A 3624-nucleotide genomic window follows, 5' to 3' on the forward strand; every position below is an offset into this window, starting at 1 on the left:
CATAGACGTAGTGAATCGGACACAAAGGATTCCCGATTTTTTTCTCCCTATTTGATAGACCAATATTGGACCATATGTTATTGTGATTGGAAATCGGAGCAAAATTTCATGATAAAGCGAAGTGCGTCACACATCAATAATATGAACTGTACATAAGTATCTAGGGGAATATCACGCAAGTTTTATTCGCAAAACTTATTTCTATCTCATTTATTTCATTAAAATCTAATGAAGTCCAAGTTATTTCAAATATTTCGCAAAATCTGTATTATTCACTCATATTCACGTCATTACTGCTCCAAAAATGCTGGAAGTGGGTTTTGGTGGATCCTCAGGATCGTTTAGTACTGCTCCCGGTTCTGGAAGTGGATCCTCAGGATGGGCCAGGGCATTGTCAAACCCAGTCTGGTCCATCCTGAGGATCCGCCAAAACCCACTTCCAGCATTTAAATATCTGCAAAAATCGACCAAAATGAAAAAAAATCTCAGATATCTCGCATAATGTAATATAATTGAAATAAATTTTAAAAAAATGCAAAAATCAATAGAAATTCAATAGAATTTTTTGCGTGATATTCCCCTAGATATGTATTTCCGTAAGCTGAGCAAGTTATCAGTATACTGTTGTTATGAATGTATTATCCAGGAAAACATTCTGCGCAAATGTTCAACTAGGTTGAAGAAAACTGCAATCATATCGAAGTCATACAATTGGTGTTATAGAGATTTGTCGAGGAACTCTTATATTTTCGTCAAAAATATTTTAGCAAGTCACAATATTTTACGTTAAGCTCAACTCTAAACACGAATATTCTTATTGACTGGTTAAAAAAATCATAACAAAATAAAAATGAATCCGTTGGCCGTTGCTACAATAATTAGTTTTTTTATTTAAATAATATCAACTTTTATGGATTACAAGCATAACAAAGAGTGTACTTTTGAATCGCAAAGTAGGCATAATTGTCAACTAATTACATTTCTGTGTTGAACTTCAAACATTATTTTGACTCAGTAAACTCAAAAAGTTATATAATAATAGTATATTTGAAACACAAAGATTGACATATAAATTTGCAATACAAAGAATGTGTGATAGTTCTTGTGACTAGATATTTGCATTTTGTTTATTCTTTGCATATTTCATAACCGTTTGTGATTCAATAAATTATTAAAGCGTTTATATGTATTACTGACCCTCTTTAAAGTTGCACAAAATGGGCTATGTTAATAATATATTATTAACTGTGCAACTATAACCCTCTTATATAAAACTATGGTCATTCGACTACTAGTTGATTATTTGAGAATTGCACACAACTTGACACAAATTTTTTTTGAGTCAAAAATTCTGACTATGGTTAACTGAAATGTTTCGGTTTTCTACTGAACTATCTAACTGTGCACCAGAAATAGCATTCTGATTATATAAGTTATTGAAAATGTTACAATATATTTTCAAATAGATCTTATGCGATAGATTAGTCTTAAAGCTTTGTGTTTGGCAGAATTAAGAAAAATGTTTAACTAAAATATGTTTTAAGAATATTTGATCTGTTCGAAAAAAAATGTCCCACATGCATACTGCTAGCATAGTTGCAAACTAAAAATTTAGCCACTGTGTTCTTTGAATAATTCGATGGCCATTTCCTTGGCCTTCCTTCTCAGCACTTTCCCAGAGAGAGTTGTTGGCAACGAATCGACAAAATAGACGCCTCCTCGAAGGTGGTAATAGTCCGCAAAATGTTCTGAAAATACGAGAAAGCAAAACAATATCACGGAATTGATTAAAACTGTTGAAATTCTTCTAAAGCTACCTGCGACCATATCATAAACTTCTTCTCCAGAAATATTCGATCCATCAGCGCGCACAATAACCGCAGCCGGTAAGTCAGAGCCCAATTCATCGGGTATGCCAACAACGCATGACGACTTTATGTCTGGCGATTCAATCAAGAAAGCATCCATTTCCGAAGGAGAAATTTGGAAACCTCGATATTTCATGAGGTCTTTCTTTCGATCGATAATATACAAATTTCCATCATCATCGAAGTGGCCAATGTCACCAGACATAATGAAACCTTCATCATCATATAGCTCATCGGTTGCTTGCTGATTGCCATAATATCCAAGGAATTTGAAGTTCTGTTGTAAGCATATCTCACCATCAACATTTGGCCCACATCGATTGCCTTGATCGTCAACAACTTTCATTTTAACTCCAGAAAGCAACTGGCCAGCACCATCGCTGCCACTTGATTGAGGATATTCACCCGAAACGATACCACAAGTTTCGCTCATGCCATAGAAAGAACCAGCACTTCCGTTCGATAGGTGAGAGTTTATTTCGTTTTTAACATGAAGTGGAAATTTGCTTCCTGCAACCGTTTGCACTCTTAGACTGGATAAATCAGTTTCAGCAAATTTTTCACTTTTCATCATCAAAACTATGTGATATGGTGCACAAAACGCCCATGTCACTTTATATTTTTCATATAAGGCGAGTTGTAGTTCCGGTGAATAAATGTCCGTTGTTATAATTCGAGTTGCACCAGACATGGTACCCTTCAATAATGCGATAAAACCACTAATCCAATAAAGTGAACTAAAGCAAAGCATAACGTCGCTGGAAATGGTCCTACCGAGCTGCACCATTCCATCAATTACTGCCGCATGCGATAGGCACACGCCTGTGTTTAAAATGGAAAATTGGAAAGTCATTATCACATTGCCTCCAATGACTTGACTTGAAAGTGCTAAGACTTAAGTTAACATGATAGCTTCGAAATATAGAAAAAAAATTGCATCACCTTTCGACAGTCCAGTAGTACCACTAGAGCAAACGATTAAAGCAATGTCGTTGACCGCATCGACTTCGACAGGCCTATTTTTTACGAAAATCAAAATCATTTTCCAGAAGAACATTTCTGATGGAAATTCTAAAAACTTGAACTTTACTCACATGAAGCTGCTTTCCGTGCCAGTTTCGGCAAATAAATTTTCAACCGGTTCCGACTCGCCGTCACTGCCACCGAACGTGAATATTTTTGCATCATTTTCCAATTGCACCAAACATTCCTTCACCAATTCGTAGGATTCAACGTCGCAAAACATTAAATCTGGTTTTGTAGTTCCCAGCATATGAAGAAGCTCCGTCTTCCCAAACGAGGGATCGAGCGAATTGACCGAGCACCCAATACTTATTGCACCAAACACAGTTGGAGCGACATGATGTGAATTTCTTATCATGAACGCGAACACCTGTTTCGGTTGATATCCAAGCTCTTGAAGGTTTTGCGCGGCACGGATCGTTTTAAGGCGAATTTCATCAAAGGTCATCTCGATTCCATTATTATCACTAATCTAGAACGAAGAAATATTTGAAAAAGAAAACAATGAATCACTTGATTTGATCATTTGTGCTCAATATTGGAAATTTCAATGCTGATAAATCCAATATATTCGGATAAAAATGAATATACTTGAGCTATTTTTGGTGCATGCAGTTCCATTGCACTGAACAGTACTTGGGCCAATGAAATCTCTGGGTTGTATAACGGTTTATCACCCCGACCACTCCACAGTTTATTTTCTTCATCGTATTTCGTTATATACATTTTTTTT

The 3624-nt window shown here is 35.8% G+C and overlaps 1 protein-coding gene across 1 annotated transcript; it reads right to left on the reverse strand.

Moving 5' to 3' along the window:
- Window positions 1-1274: 1274 nt before the first annotated feature.
- Window positions 1275-3617, reverse strand: LOC129579749 (uncharacterized). Its single transcript, XM_055469916.1, has 5 exons — window positions 3483-3617; window positions 2963-3363; window positions 2811-2884; window positions 1818-2690; window positions 1275-1748 (listed from the first exon to the last, which is right to left on the reverse strand). Exons 1-5 carry the CDS (start codon window positions 3615-3617, stop codon window positions 1612-1614), a joined length of 1620 nt encoding a protein of 539 aa, XP_055325891.1. The 3' UTR covers window positions 1275-1611.
- Between the last annotated feature and the right edge of the window lie 7 nt (window positions 3618-3624).

This window comes from Sitodiplosis mosellana, unplaced genomic scaffold (genome assembly GCF_009176505.1).
Source record: "Sitodiplosis mosellana isolate CC-2019 unplaced genomic scaffold, AAFC_SMos_1.0 Smas_scaffold_6505, whole genome shotgun sequence".
NCBI lineage: Eukaryota > Metazoa > Arthropoda > Insecta > Diptera > Cecidomyiidae > Sitodiplosis > Sitodiplosis mosellana.

Bases quoted from the DNA above. Each gene is read 5' to 3' on its own strand.
- LOC129579749 (XM_055469916.1), bottom strand. From the start codon at position 3,617: ATGTATATAACGAAATACGATGAAGAAAATAAACTGTGGAGTGGTCGG. The intron at 2,885-2,962 runs GTGAGTAAAGTT...CGTAAAAAATAG, and splicing joins GGCACGGAAAGCAGCTTCAT to GCCTGTCGAAGTCGATGCGG. The intron at 1,749-1,817 runs GTAGCTTTAGAA...TCGTATTTTCAG, and splicing joins AGTTTATGATATGGTCGCAG to AACATTTTGCGGACTATTAC.